The 16,572-nt window shown below is 32.2% G+C and overlaps 3 protein-coding genes and 2 long non-coding RNA genes across 5 annotated transcripts; 4 read left to right on the forward strand and 1 right to left on the reverse strand.

Moving 5' to 3' along the window:
- The first annotated feature begins 3,016 nt into the window (after window positions 1-3,016).
- On the forward strand, window positions 3,017-4,654 carry LOC135832284 (uncharacterized). Its single transcript, XR_010556292.1, has 5 exons — window positions 3,017-3,202; window positions 3,344-3,462; window positions 3,600-3,718; window positions 3,856-3,974; window positions 4,111-4,654. It is a non-coding gene; the product is annotated as an uncharacterized LOC135832284 (long non-coding RNA).
- Window positions 4,655-6,318: 1,664 nt separating this feature from the next.
- Window positions 6,319-8,224, forward strand: LOC135835072 (uncharacterized). The gene is made up of 3 exons (XM_065349144.1): window positions 6,319-7,646; window positions 7,890-8,082; window positions 8,192-8,224. Exons 1-3 carry the CDS (start codon window positions 6,319-6,321, stop codon window positions 8,222-8,224), a joined length of 1,554 nt encoding a protein of 517 aa, XP_065205216.1.
- A 3,154-nt stretch (window positions 8,225-11,378) lies between these two features.
- LOC135832292 (uncharacterized) lies at window positions 11,379-12,076 on the forward strand. The gene is made up of 3 exons (XR_010556293.1): window positions 11,379-11,609; window positions 11,722-11,793; window positions 11,911-12,076. It is a non-coding gene; the product is annotated as an uncharacterized LOC135832292 (long non-coding RNA).
- Window positions 12,077-12,245: 169 nt separating this feature from the next.
- Window positions 12,246-12,833, forward strand: LOC135835078 (protein Abitram). Its single transcript, XM_065349156.1, has one exon. The coding sequence runs from the start codon at window positions 12,246-12,248 to the stop codon at window positions 12,831-12,833; it is 588 nt and encodes a 195-aa protein (XP_065205228.1).
- Window positions 12,834-12,877: 44 nt separating this feature from the next.
- Coq2 (ubiquinone biosynthesis protein COQ2, mitochondrial) lies at window positions 12,878-15,079 on the reverse strand. Its single transcript, XM_065345445.1, has 6 exons — window positions 14,460-15,079; window positions 14,225-14,391; window positions 14,014-14,161; window positions 13,752-13,945; window positions 13,471-13,659; window positions 12,878-13,401 (listed from the first exon to the last, which is right to left on the reverse strand). Exons 1-6 carry the CDS (start codon window positions 14,779-14,781, stop codon window positions 13,228-13,230), a joined length of 1,194 nt encoding a protein of 397 aa, XP_065201517.1. The 5' UTR covers window positions 14,782-15,079; the 3' UTR covers window positions 12,878-13,227.
- Window positions 15,080-16,572: the final 1,493 nt, after the last annotated feature.

Consider the following 16,572-nt stretch of genomic DNA (forward strand, 5'->3'; position numbering starts at 1 on the left):
ACTTAAATTCAGGGCTGTATACCGATATTCAAATACCAATACCAATACCGGCAAATTTTGAAAAAATTTACAAATACCGTTTTACCAATACCGATTTTCAGACAGAGGAAGTACCGATTTACAAAATACCGATAAAGACGTTATAACGGTATTAATACCAAAATACCAATACCGAAATGATTTTCAATGGTATATTTTGGTATTGGTATTTTGTGGTATTTTGAATTTTTTGATTGATTACAAAATTATAAATAAAATAACTAATAAATTACTCATATTGAAAAGCTTGTAAGTGATAATGATGAACCTTGAACTCGCAAATTGAGGTGTTTAAATAGAAAAAAAGTGTAATTTCTAAAAAAAAATGGAAAAACTTTGTTAATTTTGGCCTAAAAACACACTTTTCATTCGGTATTATATTGGTACAATACCAATACCAATACCAGATACCGAAAAAAAATCCACAACATAATAAAATACCAATACCAAAATACCAAAATTTGATATCTGTATTGGAGAATACCGAAATACCAATACCATTTTGGGAACTGTATGCTAAATACCAATACCAGGTACCAATACCGTTTATGTTTATCGGTATACAGCCCTGGTGGACGTGGAGTGTGGAATGAGATGAGATGAGATGAGATGATTTTTACAAATTAAGTCTTAAATATTAATAATTAGGATTCGTGTTTGATTGGTAGGTAAGTACGTGTGAAATGTAGATGTAAACGCGGATATAGATTTTGTAGGTATCCTTTGGAAACAATCACGATAATTTTGAATTGAATCATGATTATTATTATTTTTTGATCACTTTGTGAAAACTGATGATCGCGTTCACATTTCACGAATCAGGATTGTCATCTTGACAGATGTTTACCACCAAAAAACACAAAATTTAATTTTAAATTGCGCGATCACGATCAAATTGAATGGTCGCGATCGTTCAGTTTATAACAACGATGGGAAAGCATGTTGTTGAGCTTGAGCGAGACGATTTTCAAAAATCAATTACCAGGATTGACTTTTGATTTGAGGGGGAAACATGGTGTTCTGTGTTGGGTCATGGGTGAGATGATTTTCAAAAATTAATTACCAGATTGTTTTTTGATTTGATAGGGAAGTAACTCAGTAGAATGATTTTCAAAAATTGATTGTAAGGGTTTTTGAGGGTTTTGTGGAAGGGAGAGACTTACTGTGAATTAATGTTTTCAGGATTGGTGGTTAGATTTTTTGATTTGATGGGGAAATATTATACTGACAATGAGTCAGATGAGATGATTTTCAAAACTGAATAATTACCTACATATTAGAATTTGTGTTTGAGCGTGAGATGAGATGATTTTCAAAAATTCTGATGTTTGATTTGATTTAAGGGGAAAAACTGTGTTGACTGTTGTAAAATTAGGTGCCAGAGATCGGGAAAGTCACAAAAAAAAATTGACCCCGATTCAAATGGTGCGATTTACCCAGAAAATTGAATCCAATTCAAAATCAGTGATTCAATTTTCAAATGAATCCGATTCAGAATCAAATTCAATAGACTCACAATTTAAAAAATCGTGATTTGCGATTCAATGTTGCTATTTTTGCTCTGCTGAAGATTTGAAATGCAAATTTGACAATATAAAATCAAATCATACAGTAGGTACTTAGGTAGTTACCTATTTCGGACGAATTTTGTGGCGTTTTTTTTGTTGAAAAATTGTTTGTTTTTTAACAGCTTTTTCAGCTTTTTGAGGTTCCAAATAAAACGGATTAGTAGCTTGAAGCTTCAAAACGACTTGAAAACCATGTGCAGTCGACTTTAAAGCGTATTGAAATTGGTTTGCAGAGTGAATTTTGAGTTTTGACTTTCAAACTCTATTTTGATGAACTTTTGTGGAAATTTCAAGTTTCTAAAATTTGCTGGAGGCTCTAGGAATTTTCAAGAAATCGCTGGAGGCTCCAAAATTACTTGAACTCACCTGCGGTAGATTTGATAGTTGATATCCCGTTAAAATTGGGGTGCATAGTGAATTTTGAATTTCCAACTCTTAGTTTGGGAAAATTTTATGGAAATTTCAAGTACTGAAAAACCTGCTGGAGGCTCCAGTAATTTCCAAAAGGTAACTGGAGGCTCTAAAATGACTGGAAATCTATATAAAGTCCTCTTCATGCTGCGTACATACTTAGTTAGTTTAGCTGAAACAGCCTGAAACTTTGTGTTCTCAATTTTTGAGATGAACACTTGAACAGTGCTCTCACCACTCAGTGCTCAAAAAATTGACAAGACATTTTGCATCACAAAAACACTCTGAACGTCTGAACTATTTAACCATCGAGTAAATTCAAAATTGCTGCAATTTATGAATTCAATTAATTTAACATAAGAGCCATTGAAAAAAATAAAATCAATGTAACAGCCCTCTCTTACTAAGTAGTTAGTTGCTTGAGTACTCTACATATAGGGGCCACTACCCACTACCACACTTCGCACACTACCTTAAATTTTTCAAAAATATCCACTACTATCCAGTTCCACACTAGCCTACACGGGTCCACTAGTCTAATTATATAAAAATCCACTTCCCCAGTAGCGAAAGTATGTAAATTTGTTGGCTTTTTCACGTTACCCAGCGTTGGTTTGTTTACAGCGTTTGGTAGGTATCTAATTATATAAAAATCCACTTCCCCAGTAGCGAAAGTATGTAAATTTGTTGGCTTTTTCACGTTACCCAGCGTTGGTTTGTTTACAGCGTTTGGTAGGTACGTGAAATAGGTGCCCACAAACAATTTTTTTTTTTTTTTTTCATTACTCATTTTAAATCGAAAATAAATTTGAAATGCGAATATTTTCAACTTGAAATTTCAACTAAATGATTTGTAATTAATTAATCGAAAGAATGTATGGTAGTATAACACTTTGCGAAAGTATTTTTCAACAAAAATGAGAAATTAATAGTACATCTCCATGATCTCTGAAGTTGTTTGATGTCCTTGAGCAGAGACCATACAAGAATATCCCCCAAGCCCACTCAATTATCAATTATCAAATCACCTCATGGATTCCCTTTTAATTAAATAAGTAATTGATTTATTTTCAACTGAGTTCACCAAATAATAGGACAGAACTAAAAGGAAAGGAAACACAAGAAAGAAAATTGTTAACAAATACATTTTCCTAAGTGATTCTACAGTGAAGGATTAGTTGTCAGTAAGTAGTTCGCTACGTACATATACAATACATACAGTGTAACTGGTGATTCATTATCACCCTAATACAGGTTTCTATTGTTTTCAGAAGCAACTTTGTTCAATTTTTTATTCTAATCTATTTGTAATATTGTCCCCCTAGCACGCTCAAGAGTCAAGAGCTACGTATTTTGTACATATTCTCACCAAGAACAATTTTTCAACTCGAGTCTACTCTGTGGTTCCTGGTTTGCAATTGCATTTTTCCTGCCTCATTTGTTGGTAAGTGTAAAGATATCGATTTGATTCATATTCATTCTAATACATACATACATCATTGATTTGAAAATAGTGAGTTTTGAAATTAGCACTTAGCAGTGTGTTTTTATTCTAATCTATTTGTAATATTGTCCCCCTAGCATGCTCAAGAGTCAAGAGCTACGTATTTTGTACATATTCTCACCAAGAACAATTTTTCAACTCGAGTCTACTCTGTGGTTCCTGGTTTGCAATTGCATTTTTCCTGCCTCATTTGTTGGTAAGTGTAAAGATATCGATTTGATTCATATTCATTCTAATACATACATACATCATTGATTTGAAAATAGTGACTTTTGAAATTAGCACTTAGCAGTGTGTTTTTATTCTAATCTATTTGTAATATTGTCCCCCTAGCATGCTCAAGAGTCAAGAGCTACGTATTTTGTACATATTCTCACCAAGAACAATTTTTCAACTCGAGTCTACTCTGTGGTTCCTGGTTTGCAATTGCATTTTTCCTGCCTCATTTGTTGGTAAGTGTGAAGATATCGATTTGATTCATATTCATTCTAATACATACATACATCATTGATTTGAAAATAGTGACTTTTGAAATTAGCACTTAGCAGTGTGATTAATCAATAATCTTGGTGTTTTTACTGTTTTCAGGAGCAGAGGTGCATCAAGCTTCTACAAGACTACAACAGTAATTGGTCATTTGCAACTTTGTGAATATTTTTACTGTTTTTTCAGATGAAATTTTAGACATCTATATACATCTGTTATTAAGTGTTCAATTGATATTTGATACTGTTTTTTACTTTGTGTTATTGATCACATTTATTTTTCAAGTCAATTGTATTATAATTAGATTACTGCAGTTTGTTCTTTCTAATAAAATACATTGAAACCAAATAAACAGAATAGAGTTCACATTTAAAAACTTGAATTTATTTCACTAATAACCTGATAATCTTGTAATCTTGTAATCTTGTAATCTTGTAATCTTAATAAACAAAATAATCTGATAATCTTGATCACTGACACTGAGTAATCTGATAATCTTGATCACTGAATAATCTGATACTACAGTTCACATTTAAAAACTTGAATTTATTTCACTAATAACCTGATAATCTTGTAATCTTGATCACTGAGTAATCTGATAATCTTGATCACTGAATAATCTGATAATACAGTTCACATTTAAAAACTTGAATTTATTTCACTAATAACCTGATAATCTTGTAATCTTGATCACTGAATAATCTGATAATTTTGATAACCAAATAATCTGATCGATATAACCTTGATCACTGAATAATCTGATAATTTTGATAACCAAATAATCTGATCAATATAACCTTGATCACTGAATAGAGAAGTGCCAATTGCCATAAATCTAATAAACAAATAAATTTTGAAAAAAACTGAGAATTTTATCTATACACAAAGTACAATTTATTCATTTATAACAAGATGGAACTTGAAAATGAAATTTTGAATGATTACATAAGTGGTGATACAATAAATAATTTTTTTGAAATGATGAATAAGCAAGGTTTTTCTGTGCATTATAATAACGTTTATCTTATGGGTATATGGGATTCAGTTACGTGGAATAATGTTGATAAATATGATAAAAGAAAAACATTTTTGCAAATATTACCAGATGGACCAATGTCTGATATGGATGATGTAAGACATTGGGTTTTATTTGAATATGGGAAAAAAAATATCATGTATGTATATGACAGTTTAAATCGTAATAATGTTACTCCAAATCAGGTGATTTTTTTACAAAAAAGTACAAACATTCAAAATCTTCAGTTTGTGTATAAAAAAGTTCAACAACAAACCAATGGAAAAGACTGTGGTGTATTTTCATTAGCTTTTGCAACCAGTCGATTATATAAAAGAGATGTGACAAAATTATCTTTTTCAATAATTAAAATGAGACCTCATTTGCTAAGTTTATTTAGAAGAAAAACTGTCATTGAATTTCCTTATGCTGACCAAGATGAGAATGTTCATTTGAGAAATGATAATGTGAGCAATTGTAGGCCTGTGAATATTTGTGCTGATAGGTTAAATATTGATAATTCTTCCATTCATGAAAAAATTATGGACCCCTCTGCTATTAATTATTCTGCAGTTTATGATGAAGGCATTACTGAAAATATTTATGTCCAGAATGATGTGGGTAATGATGAAGCTATGGAGAAATATATTACTACTGTTGAAGAAATTGTTTTATATGATTGTGAAACTGAACAGATGATAACTGATTGTGATGAAGAGGCTTCAGCTAATGTTGTTCAACTTGATCATTCATATAGCAAATTTAATTACAAAGGAAAACATGGGATACAACAAGCTTATAATACTTTTGAGAATAAAAGACAAAAAATGAAAAATTCTCCTCACAATCTTACTACCTTTGATCATAATAATTCTTCAGATGAAATGCCATCACATCATTGTGGAAATCTTGAATATGAATGCAATATTTGTTCAGCACTACATTTTAAAGGAGAATTACCCTGGGATGGTAAATATACTGATTGTTGTCATAAAGGTAAAGTAAAAATTGAGCATCCAAAATCTATAACTTTGATACAAGAACTTTTAACCAATGTTTTACATCCCAAACATAGAAATTTTATGACAAATATCAGACAATATAATAGTGCATTATCCTTTGCGTCATGTGGTGCTCAAATTGATACACTTTCTGGTACTGGGCCTTATTGTTATAGAATTCATGGACAAATTTATCATAAAACTACTCATTGTCAAACTTCATCAATATTACCGCCAAAATATGCTCAGTTATATTTTCTTGATAGTGAGGAAGCATTGCATGAACGTTTAAAAATGAATGCCAATAAAGAATGTGACAAGGATTTATTAAAAGATTTGGATTTAGAAATACGGTCAATTAATCCATATGCAAAAAGCTATAAAATGTTAAAAACTTTGGAAAATGAAGAAATAAGTAGGCAATCACAAAATTCTGAGACAACAGTAAATGAGAACAATGTTTCCATGATGATACGTCAAAATAGAACTGTCGATTGTAGACGCTATAATTTACCAAATTGCAGTGAAGTAGCTGTTATATTCAAAAATAATGATGGTGCTCCACCTTTTCAACGTGACATTCGTATCTACCCAAAATCTGAGAATAATGATACTTTCATAAATATCAATAGTTTCAGCTGTAATTTAGACCCTATGTGTTACACTTTAATGTTTCCATATGGAGAACCTGGATGGGAGCCTAATATGCTTAGTAATATTCAAAATGATGATGAAAAAGAAAAGCACATTACAATGTTGCAATATAAAAAATCTAAATTATCTATAACTACTCAACAACAGAATCCTTTGCTTAACTATGGTAAATTACTTCAACAATATGTTGTAGATTCTTATGTGCAAGTTGAAGCTAATAGATTAAATTTTGTGAGAAATCATCAAAAAGATTTGCGTGTTGAAAGTTACACTGGTTTAATGGATTATATGAGAAATAAAACAGAGGAAAATGCTTGTGAAGTAGGAAAGCAAATTATTTTACCTAGCTCTTTTGAAGGTTCACCTAGAAATATGAGAGAAAAGTATTTAGATGCAATGTCAATTGTTGGTACATGTGGATCCCCAGACCTATTTATTACATTTACTTGCAATCCTAAATGGCCAGAAATATCAGATAATTTATTGTACTCACAATCTGCAAGTGATAGACCTGATTTAGTATGCAGAGTATTTTCATTGAAACATAAAGAATTAATTCACGATATTGTCGAAAATAAAATATTTGGCGAAGTAAGTGGTTATGTTTACACTATTGAATTTCAAAAACGAGGCTTACCACATGCTCACATGTTATTCATTTTGAAAGATAAAATATTGAGTAGTGAAATGATTGATAGATTTGTTAGTGCTGAAATTCCAGATCCTAAAGTTTATCCTGCATTACATGAAATAGTCAAAAATAATATGATTCATGGTCCTTGTGGTGCAATGAAACCTAATGCTTATTGTATGGAAAATGGAAAATGTGTAAAAGGATTTCCAAAAACTTTTCACAATGAAACTTGTATGGATAGAGCAGGTTATCCTTCTTATAGGCGTAGAAATGATATCGAAATTACTAAAAATGGTGTTACCTATGATAATAGATATGTTGTTCCTTATAATAGGTACCTATCAAAGAAATATAATGCACATATTAATGTTGAAGTATGTACAACTGTAAAAAGTGTAAAGTATATGTTCAAATATATTTACAAGGGTTATGATTGTGCTTGTATTAAAATAATGCATCAAGGAACTTCGTTATTATTGTATGATGAGATAGAATCCTACCTAGACTGTCGTTACATAAGTGCATGCGAAGCTGCTTGGAGATTATTTGAATTTAAGTTACATGATCGATCACACAGTGTTATTCGTTTACAAGTTCATTTACCAGGTGAACAAAATGTAATGTTTGAAAAAGGAAATGAAGACAAAGGTTTGCAACGAAATAAGAGTACTCTTTTAGCTTGGTTTGAATTGAATAAAAAAGATGCTGATAGTAAAAAATATAAATATACTGAAATACCTCAACATTATGTGTTCAATAAGAGCAAACAGGTTTGGTCACCAAGAAAACAACATTTTAATGTTGTATCACGAATGTACATGGTAAATTCAAAAAATGTGGAATTGTTTTATCTGAGAACGTTACTTTTACATTGTGTAGGTTCAACAAGCTATGAAGACATTCGTACTGTGAATAATATTTATTATAATACATTTGAAGAAGCAGCTTTAGCAAAAGGTCTCATTAAAAATAATAACAGTTATATTCAAACTTTGCAAGAAATGAGTGTTTTTGCCATGCCTGCAGAATTGAGAAATACATTTTGTTATATTTGTCTGTTTTGTATTGAGAGTAATGCAACCATTTTATGGAATAAATTTTGTGATCTATTATCAGAAGATTTTCAGAAGCAGTATTCTGACCCTATTATTGCACATCAAAAAGCTTTACAAGAAATTGATAAACTTTTACATTTACATAACACGTCTTGTGAAAAGTTACAATTACCTATTGATAGAGAAATGTTGAAAAATTTAGCTGAACAAGAAGATGCCAATAATTGCACACCAATAATTGATGAGCAAGCATTACAATTACGCATAGATTCCTTGAATGAAAAACAGTTGATAATATTTAATGAAATAAAAAATGCATTTGAAAATAAAAGTAGTTTGCAGAGATGCTTTTTTGTAGATGGACCTGGAGGCTGTGGAAAAACATATTTATATAATACAATTATGCAATATGTACAGAGTAAGCATGGAATTGTTTTCTCATTTGCAACAACTGGTATAGCTGCACTTTTATTAGAAAATGGTCGTACTGCTCATAGTGGATTCAAATTACCTGTTCCAATTTTAGATGATTCAACTTCATATATAAAAGCTGGTTCTAAAGAAGCTGAAGAATTGAAAAAATGTCAAATGATAATTATTGATGAATGCTCTATGATGGACAAATATATTTTAGAATGTATTGACAGACTATTGAGATTCATAATGCAAAATGATTGTAAATTTGGAAATAAAATCATGATTTTAGGTGGTGATTTCAGACAAACTTTACCAGTGGTTCCTAGAGCAAATGCTACTGTTATACTTGAACACTGCCTAATATATAGTTCTTTATGGCGTCATTTTAAGTGTTTTTCATTAACTGAAAATATAAGGTGCACTAATAATCGTTTTAATGCTTGGCTATTATCAATAGGAAATGGAAGTATAAATGATAGTGATGATAAAATTGAAATACCACAAAAGTACATTTCAAAAAATCTTATTGAAGATATCTATGGTAATAATTTCAGCAAAAATGTAGTAAAATCGAAAACAATTCTCTGTGCACTTAATTCTACTGCATTAATGATAAATAATGAAATTTTACGATTAATAAATGGAGATGAAATAATTTATTACAGTTCAGATAAAATTCAAAGTGATGATCCTTTAGAAATTGAAAGATACCCTTTAGATTTTTTATATAACCAAACACCTTCTGGTATGCCTCCACACGAATTGCGCTTAAAAGTAGGATGTGTAGTTATGTTATTACGAAATCTAAATGTCCGAGAAGGTCTCTGCAATGGAACAAGATTATTAATAGTACAATTATTCAATCATTTCATTCAGTGTGAAATTTTGACTGGTACACATTCAAAAAAAATAGTCAATATACCACAAATTGATTTATTACCCAGTGATTTAGTGGACTGCTACATAAGCAGCAACTAGCAACCAGCAACTGGCAACTTGGCAACCAAATCAAAAAATTTTGATTTGGTTGCTAGTTCCAGCCAATAACCGAGCAACTTCTTATCATTTTCGTTCCACTGACGCGAAACGAAGTTGCTAAGTTGCCGAGTTGCCGCTTATGTAGCAGTCCACTCTACCTTACCATTTCAATTGAAAAGAACTCAACTACCTGTAATTCCTGCTTTTGCAATGACAATAAATAAAAGTCAGGGTCAAACATTTGAATTTGTTGGAGTAAACTTGACTCATGAAGTTTTTGCACATGGTCAATTATATACTGCTTTTTCCAGAGTACAAAATGAAAATAATTTCAAAGTACAGTTATCCTCTGAATGTGTAGAATTTAAAACAAAAAATATTGTATATAGAAGTGTTGTATCTTAGTTCATTGATCACCTTATTGAATTTGAGATATGGTCAGAACAGTAATTAGACCTGGAGCCTTGAAGCTGAGGAGAGAAGATTTTAAATGTCCTGTGGCTATTTTCGAAAATGAGGACCCTACAAATAGAACAATGTATTCAAAAGGCTTGGTAATTTTTGTTCTGTTTCATTTTATTGATTTTATGTTAATTTCGTGGTGCTTGTGATGAGTATTCGAGTATTCAACACTGTGGATTAGGCCTACAGGGGAAACCACAATAAAAAAAACGCGCCTACATCAGTACCTCCGGGGTGGTGCGGAAACCTGATGATTAAAATACGTCTTTAACGGTTTAACCCAGCCATCTAAACATGTGTGGAAAGCAGTTACTTTCCTCCCTCAGAACATAAGTGCAATGGCAACCCTGATTGTTCCATCATTTACAGATGTTCACTACACCCTGTACCCACTACACGGCCACACGAACGGGTGCCCACTAGTTTTCCAAAAATCTTAAAATCAAAAAAATCAAAAACGGTTCTGAATTTTTTAGATTTTGTATGTAGTCGAGTCCTACCAGCAAATACTATCAACTAACAATACTGGCAACTCTGTTGAAAAATGATGTTTAATCCTCCTAGCGGCCAGGCAAGTAACTAAATCCTATCAGAAGCATTCTGATTGGTTGAATTGAATTTTGCGGTATTATGATGTTTTATCAGTTCGTTTTTTTAGTTTGTTGTGTGGTACTGATAGCCGCGAGATTTAAATCGACCAATCACAGCCCTTGACATGAATGCCTATTACTTACTGTTACTTGCCAAGCCGCTCAGATAGCGCCCTTGTTGCGACAAAAACGCCCAATGTATTTTAAATGGAGTTGCCAGTATTAGGTTTGTTCGTTTTTAACCAGGTTTCTTACCCGGGTAAGGTTAAATCCAGAGACCTGTTATAGGTCTTTGGTTAAATCAGGGGTAAAAAGTGGAGAGCGGAGTAAGGAGAGTAAGGAAAGTGTAGACCCGGTTAGACCGAGTAATAAAAACGAACAAACCTATTGTTAGTTGATAGTATTTGCTACCAGCTTTGCAATGCAATGAAGTTACGTTACGTGACGCGCATGTGACACGTGACAGAAATCATAGTTTCGTTTCGTTACGTTTACGTATGTCATGTTTTTGCCGGGAGGCCCGGGCCGCGGCCGCCGCGGGACGAATTTGCGAATGAATTTTGATAAGGTAAAGCCGCCAAGGTTAGATAAGAATTTTTATTTTGTTATTTCCATATTTCCTACATTCTTACTTCTTCGTATTTTTTCCTCACATTTTTAATTACTTACAAATTGAAAAAACTGTTCACTTTTCGTTTGTATATGGACCATAAAGCGGATCCAAATCGGCATTCTTTTTTGCATACTGAAGAATGTAATTTACTTTGGAAGCGATTCGCTGCTTGTAAAAATGAGGTAAGATAGTTCTTGTACAAATTGCGTATTTGAAGGTATCAAAATACTTCTGTAAAAAGAATTGATGAATTACCAAGTGCATGACCTATGATTGTTTTTTATTTCATTTCAGCATTATATTATGAGGTATTTTGATTATTGTTCCAAGGAGTACGATGACGTTTTGAGGTGTTTCAAAAGAGAGGTATAAATGCGTTTTGTTTTTTTACTATTGTCACCTTTCTATTTCTTATGGTTACATTGTTTCATCAAGTGCTAATTTTCATGCGTAATATAATTGCGTTTATTGTGCTGTTTACAGAGACGGCAGAAAGCTGAAAATAATCATAAATTGGCGATGAATAGTATAAAAAAACACTTGGACAGCTTAGTTGAGAATAAGCCAGAAACGAATTAGACCTTTCACTTCTCTTCTTGTTAGGCTTACCTGTAAAAATGGACAAAATCGGTAGTATCATAAATGGTAATTCGAACTTATCCTCCGTGAATGCGCATGTTGAGGAATCTACAGAACGTGAAACGAGTTGTAATGAAACTTTGAACGTCGATTCAGTAGCGGAAAGTATCAAAACATGCAAGACTGAACAGTTGTTGATTTCTGAAAATTCATCTGTTGAGATGACACAAAGTGTTGCAATGAAGATCTTGACACCTATAATTCATGTCCCCTTGATCGAAGAAACTATAAATTTTGAACATCACAAGGATTACTTGAATCGTTTTTTCACCCTTCGGTATTGCATCGATGTTAATCAAAAGTACAACGACTTTTGTGTTCTTGTTCATTCGAACAAAGTTTGCGTTGTTACTTTAGCTCCGTCGCATCCGTTGTTATGCGAAGATATCGAGATTAGAAACATAAATTTCCAAGTTTCTAAAAATATCAACAGACTGGACAACAAAATATCAGGAAAACATAAACGAAATGCTCAAAATGTAAATCAGACAGCTCCTCTTTGTTTCGTTGAATGCGCTGATGACAAAGTTTATACAATTTACTCCACGATTCCTGGAAAATTATTGGAAATGAACCATCAATTGGAAAACAATCCACAGAAAATTCGCGAGTGTTCTCCCAAATTGTATCATAAGCAATGCTATATTGCTATTATTTTACCTGGTATTCATCATACTATAGAGAGTCTTAATAAGAATTTCCTTACTCCTGAAGAATATGAAAAGGCGATGTTAGAGCGAATTGCTCCTAAAAAAGTAGAATATTAGTAACAGCGTACTTCTGTTTCGTTCTGTAAATAATAAAATTTCAATTTTTATGGACGCGCACTTTTTTTATTTGATTCATTTTCAATCTTCGAGTGAAAAATGGTCATCTCTCACATGAAGTTTTACAGAAAATTCAAGTCTTATCTTATATGTATCATGTTGTACAATAATTCACTTCACCCATCTTCATATTGATTAGCATAATCGAATGTTCAACAATTAACAAAAATTATTTACTTTCAAAGTTACTTCAAATTCTTTTAAAAGACTATTAAAGAACTCTGATTATAATATTTTCATCTCACTAAAGACGATTATGATATTACATAACAAATGTTTAAATTTATGAATTAACAACACCGTTTACATAAATCTCTCAAGGAACTAAAATCCATCATGATTCGGTAACTAATTTCTGACTAGATGCCTGACTTGAATTTTTTTCAACGGATTTTGATTTCAACAAACTTCCTAACACAATACCTAAAAATAAAATTAACCCTATTCTTTGGTTGGAAACAAATTTCGAAGCGCACTCTTGAACGTTATCTGTATTCAAATTATAAATCTGAAAAAAAAATCAAATTACCAACATACTTAAATAAAACGAGTAGGTAACAATTCCAACTTTGATTACTTGTTTGGCAAGGTGAGCAGAAATTAGTAATAATGACGTATAAAATGGCCAGGTTTGTTCGTTCATTATACCGCAAATACTCATTAACGAAATCATACCACCACTGAAGCCGCCTAACCATAATTTCGGATTATCGTTAAAAGTAATTGCTGTGGATTTTAATCCCAATTTTTTGTCATCATTTATATCCTAAAATTGGTTTTAAAAAAAGAAATTTAATACATCAATATGAATAAACTTAATGAGAAACTGATCGTTAAGTACTAAGAAAGTTGAATTACTTGATAGGCATAGATGGTATCATAAACAACGGTCCAACAAATACCACCAAGATATAAAGGCAAACAAACTGACCAATCGGAAAACCCGTAAACAGCAGGAGATCCTAGCAAAGTACCGTAATTCATCGCCATTCCCAAAATAACTTGAGGATATGGAATCAGCTTTTTCATCAAAGGATAGCTTATTGCTAAAACTGCAACAAGGATTCGAATAAAAATACCAACAAGTGAGCTTTTCTTCAATTTTCTTTTATCAACTTACCCAACGAACTAGCACTCAATATCACGGTATAAAAATTATACTGCAGTAAAATTAAACATCCTAATCCTAACTGACCGCCCAGGAAAACCAAAGCATCAAATCTAGTCAATTCTTCTTTGGCTAGTGGTCTATGTTTGGTGCGAGCAACCTAGAAAATCGCCTCATGAAAAACAAATTTCAAAATAACCAAATATTTCATCAAGAATATAACTTTTTGGTCAATTTCTTTATCCCACATATCGTTTATAGTACATCCAGCTCCTCGCATGATTACCGCCATCAAGTAAAACGTCAATAGACAATGTAAATCTGGCAAACATCCGGGGTTCGCAGTCAACGCTATACTCCATCCAAATGGCCAAAATAAAAGCCAGCAACCTAGAATTAAAAAGTAAGAAATTAACTATAATTTAATGATAGGTAGTACATCATCAAAAATCAGTTACCTGTTGGGTTATCCAATCTAATCAATCGCAAATACGGTTGTAAAGGGCCGGAGGACTTGACTACTCTATCACATATTCCACCAGACCAAGAAATGCGTTTTTCCTCAACATCATTGTTGGAGAAAAATCTACTACAAGGAATTGAAAACGTAAGACTTTTCTCAGATAGCACTTTGTCACTAATCAGCTTACGTTCAGTATTACGTAATTCATCAATAACACTAGCAACTCCGGTAAAGTGAGAAATCCGTAATTTAAAAAAAATGTTACGAAATTTATAGCTCTTGGTTAACGAACAAATAGCTATATTGTAAAAAATCATTTTGATATTTTCACCATATCGAGCAACTGTTCAAGTGACGAATGTAGGACTTTATAAATGCATTATCATACATAATGGTTCACGTCTTCATGTAACAGAAAGACACGCATTACAGCTACTGCAATATATTTTTTGAAAAGTATGAGGTTTTCTATATAGTTTTAATGACGAAAATATATGCACAATCACACCGTCCGTACCACATGAGATTTGAGAAATAGAAAACATAGATAAGTCTTGATAAGAATGATATGAAATGAAACCGACCGGAATTTGGAGCGAAGCTCTAACGTTGCCATGTCATAACTTCGTAGTTCGTAGGTGTGCTACCACCATTGACTATATAGATATACTACGTATATGGACTGCTGATTCTTATCAATTTAACGTTGGTTATATGGAGAAATCATGTAAGCAGATTTTCAAAAGTCCACTCAACGAAAAACGGTGTTCGTTGCCTGAAAACGCTGCTCATTGGCTCCAATACCACCTATAGTAAAAGGCCTGAGCGCTGTTTTGTGACGTCATCACTAATAGATAGTATGTACTCCGATAACACTATAGAAATGAATGAAATATTAATGCACTAGAACGAAATAAATACTGAGAACATTTTATTTTGCGTTTTGAATCACATTCTGATACTTAATAATCAATTTGAGATCAAGAGGGAATGATTTGAATGGAAAAATAAGTAAATATAAGCTCATAATCAACACTGTTTTTATCATTAAAGATGAGAACTACACTCGTTTATGATCTAATTTCTAAAAGAATATCAAGAAAAACTCTGGAGGATGACAGCTGACAATGAGGAATATAGCAAAGAAGTACAACACATACAAATTATTGTAAATATTACCGAATATACGCGAACATAATCTCCAACTCAAAGACTAAGGTATACGAAACGATCACCAAACATTGCATACATGACGGAGATTTCTCTCGAAATTCTTTGCAAACATTGTATTTATGCCTGTTGAAATCCATCCTAAGTATTTTGGAATTTAAAGCTGCTTCAATTGGTTTGAGATACTGATGATTTCTAGTTTAATATCCATTATCCATCATAGCAGCTTTAGCATGGCTGGTCTAAGAAGTAGATTTGAAAATTAAAATGTATTGTAGATTTTTCTCCAACTTGATGCGATTGCATTGTTCACTAACTACTTATTTCATTACAACATCATTCCGGTACAACACACTAGTACACATTAATTTTCATTTTAATCTACAGTTTACATCACTATTCATTCAAATTACACAACACAAACGAGTCGCAAAAAATTCATTTTTGTACACAAATCAAATAAACCAACACCATCTGTAATTGAAAACATCAGTACCACATTACTAGAACACATTTTATGACAAATATTAATTGAATTTCATAATTTAATTAACTTTTTTAACGAAAGTTTTACTCAATTTCACGAATTCGCCATTTAAACATACGTTAAAATTCAAATGGTAAACACAATCGAGTCATCTACTTGTGGTGACGTCAGAGCTGATAAGGATTCAGCGCTCAGGCCTTTTACTATAGGTGGTATTGCTCTCACAGTACGGAACCTTGGATGCGCGCGTCACCTCGCGTCATCCTCGCATACAATTGCACGTAATCTTCGACTGAAACCCTGGTTTTTGTTGCGTGGACTTTTATGTTTACATTTTACACTTTGATAAGGGTTAGCAGTCCATATACGTAGTATATCTATATAGTCAAAGGCTACCACGAGGCGTTGGGCGTACTGCTTGTGGCAACGTCGCGCACAAATATTTTTTAAA

Source organism: Planococcus citri, chromosome 1, assembly GCF_950023065.1.
Source record: "Planococcus citri chromosome 1, ihPlaCitr1.1, whole genome shotgun sequence".
In the NCBI taxonomy this organism is placed as follows: domain Eukaryota; kingdom Metazoa; phylum Arthropoda; class Insecta; order Hemiptera; family Pseudococcidae; genus Planococcus; species Planococcus citri.

Excerpts from the sequence above, each read along its gene's own strand:
- LOC135835072 (XM_065349144.1), top strand. The coding sequence starts at position 6,319 with ATGAATGCCAATAAAGAATGTGACAAGGATTTATTAAAAGATTTGGAT. Across the intron at positions 7,647-7,889 it reads TATGTTGTTCCTTATAATAG|TGTTATTCGTTTACAAGTTC; the intron begins GTACCTATCAAA and ends TCGATCACACAG. Across the intron at positions 8,083-8,191 it reads TGTTCAATAAGAGCAAACAG|GTTCAACAAGCTATGAAGAC; the intron begins GTTTGGTCACCA and ends TACATTGTGTAG.
- Coq2 (XM_065345445.1), bottom strand. The coding sequence starts at position 14,781 with ATGATTTTTTACAATATAGCTATTTGTTCGTTAACCAAGAGCTATAAA. Across the intron at positions 13,946-14,013 it reads ATTGAGTGCTAGTTCGTTGG|TTTTAGCAATAAGCTATCCT; the intron begins GTAAGTTGATAA and ends TCCTTGTTGCAG. Across the intron at positions 13,660-13,751 it reads ATACCATCTATGCCTATCAA|GATATAAATGATGACAAAAA; the intron begins GTAATTCAACTT and ends AACCAATTTTAG.
- LOC135835078 (XM_065349156.1), top strand. The coding sequence starts at position 12,246 with ATGAAGATCTTGACACCTATAATTCATGTCCCCTTGATCGAAGAAACT.